Raw genomic sequence first — 2,235 nt, forward strand, 5'->3', positions numbered from 1 at the left:
AGCCCGGTCAGCCAGAGCAGCCTCCGACGCAGCGGCTGGAGGAAAACATGGCAGCAGTGGCCCAGGAAGCCCAACATCCCTTACTGAGGAAGGGTTCCTGAGCCTGGACTCGCCCACCTACGTCCTGTACAGGGACAGAGCAGAGTGGGCTGATACAGATCCAGTGCTACAGAATGTTGGTCCCAATCCAGTAGTGCAGATCATCTGTAGTGAAAGATTCAGAGATGTTTATGATTATTTCCGAGTTGTTCTGCAGCTTGATGAGAGAAGCGAGCACCCCTTGACGCTCACTCGGGATGCCATTGAATTAAATGCAGCCAATTAAGCAGTGTGGCATCTTCGAAGAGTTCTCTTACGGTCACTCCAAAAGGATCTACATGAAGAAATGAACTACGTCACTACCATAATTGAGGAACAGTCCAAAAACTATCAAGTCTGGCATCATAGGCGAGTATTAATAGAATGGCTGAAAGATCCATCTCAGGAGCTTGAGTTTGTTGCTGATATTCTTAATCAGGATGCAAAGAATTACCATACCTGGCAGCATCGGCAGTGGGTCATTCAGGAATTTAGACTTTGGGATAAACTACAGTATGTGGACCAACTTCTCAAAGAGGATGTGAGAAAGAACTCTGCGTGGAACCAAAGATACTTTGTCGCTTCTAACATCACTGGCTGCGACGGTCATGCGGTACTGGAGAGAGAAGTCCAGTACACTCTGGAAATGATAACACTTGTACCACATAATGAAAGTGCACGGAACTATTTGAAAGAGATTTTGCAGGATCATGGTCTTTCCAAATATCCCAACCTGTTAAATCAGTTGCTTCATTTACAACCAAGTAGCAGTTTCCCTTACCTAATTGCCTATGTGGATGTCTATGAAGACATGGTAGAAAACCAGTGTGACAACAAGAAAGACATTCTTAATAAAGCAATAGAGTTATGTGAAATCCCAGCTGAAGAAAAGGACACTATAAGAAAGGTGTATTGGAGATAAATTGGAAGATCCCTTCAAAGTAAACACAGCAGAGAAAGTGCTGAGAAATGTATGGCAATAACACCATCCAGGAGAACTTGATGGAATGCTTTTATTTTTTAAGGGACCCTAAGCAGGAGTTTAAAACTAGAGTGAACATTCCTTTACCTGTGATGTAAAAGATGAATCACACAGAACTGATTTTTAACAAGAACTAAGTGTGACCTTCCTTGGGTGCTGCTGTTATTCATATTCATTCTGAGAAATTTGATTCTTTTAAAGCAAAGTAATTGGAGGGGAGAGGGAATTAAAAAGTCCCATAAAGGAACCACTACTTTTGTAGTCTTACCAACATTCAGTCTACTTGCTGTGCATCACCTTTTCCCTAAGTGGTATTTGCATCCGTAATGACCTCAGGGTACTTGTCTGTAGTGGATTTGAGGTGACTAATGTTCGGTTCTGTAAGTTGGGAATCCAGTTATCGCACTGAGTGGCTGTGCCACACTCACAGTATGTAGCTATCACTGTAACCAACTAATGCAAGAACTGGTTTTGTAATAAAATTACAGAGACATCTAAAAGCAAAATAAAAAAGAAACAAGAAGAGGTAGTTTTTTGTCTCTTACTGGAAATATTGAGGGTCAAAACTGATATAAATGGCCTTCTATGAAACCAAAGAATGAAACTAATAGTGGTGAAGGCAGGCAAAAGAGACTTACAGGAAAATGGAGCTGGTTTCACCAGGTGAAGCCACCCTAGTTAGCTTTCCCCTCTGAACTTCCCATTAGACAAGTACAATTTTTGTTGTTGTTGTTATTTTGGAAAGATCAGTTTGGTGAATGGGAAGGGGTAAAATTGCAGCAAGGGATCAAGATGACAAGAGCATACATCTAAGTTATACCGGATGGATGAGTGGAATGGATATGACTATTTAGATAGGATGTGACTTAATCTTTGTTCATAGAGATGCATGAGAAGGAACTTCGAATAATTTTCCATTTTATGTCTTGAAGAGAGGTTGGTTAGTGGTTAATAGAAAATAAGATCAAGGAAACTCATTAATGGCTTGCTTTCTAGTCTTAATAATGGAGATAGCAATGCCTACTTCCTGTAGTTGTTGGTAGTATTTAGCGAGATAACAAACAAAGCACCAGGAACATAGCAGATATTTAATAAACAATAATTACTTTTCTCATTATCCGGAGTCCTCTTTGGAACTCCTCCATCACTTCCTAAGACATAGGAAGGTATATCTT

At 40.6% G+C, this 2,235-nt stretch overlaps 1 protein-coding gene across 1 annotated transcript in view; it reads left to right on the plus strand.

Annotated features, from left to right (window-relative positions):
* LOC104853372 (protein farnesyltransferase/geranylgeranyltransferase type-1 subunit alpha-like) overlaps positions 1-1,081 on the plus strand; it is a 9,810-nt gene extending 8,729 nt beyond the window's left edge. Inside the window, 2 exon segments of the mRNA XM_033765965.1 lie at positions 3-69; positions 72-1,081. Of these exon segments, the coding sequence (XP_033621856.1) occupies positions 3-69; positions 72-1,081 (1,077 nt within the window).
* Positions 1,082-2,235: the final 1,154 nt, after the last annotated feature.

The sequence above is a fragment of the Fukomys damarensis genome, unplaced genomic scaffold (genome assembly GCF_012274545.1).
Source record: "Fukomys damarensis isolate Sample0158 unplaced genomic scaffold, DMR_v1.0_HiC HiC_scaffold_19, whole genome shotgun sequence".
In the NCBI taxonomy this organism is placed as follows: Eukaryota; Metazoa; Chordata; class Mammalia; order Rodentia; family Bathyergidae; genus Fukomys; species Fukomys damarensis.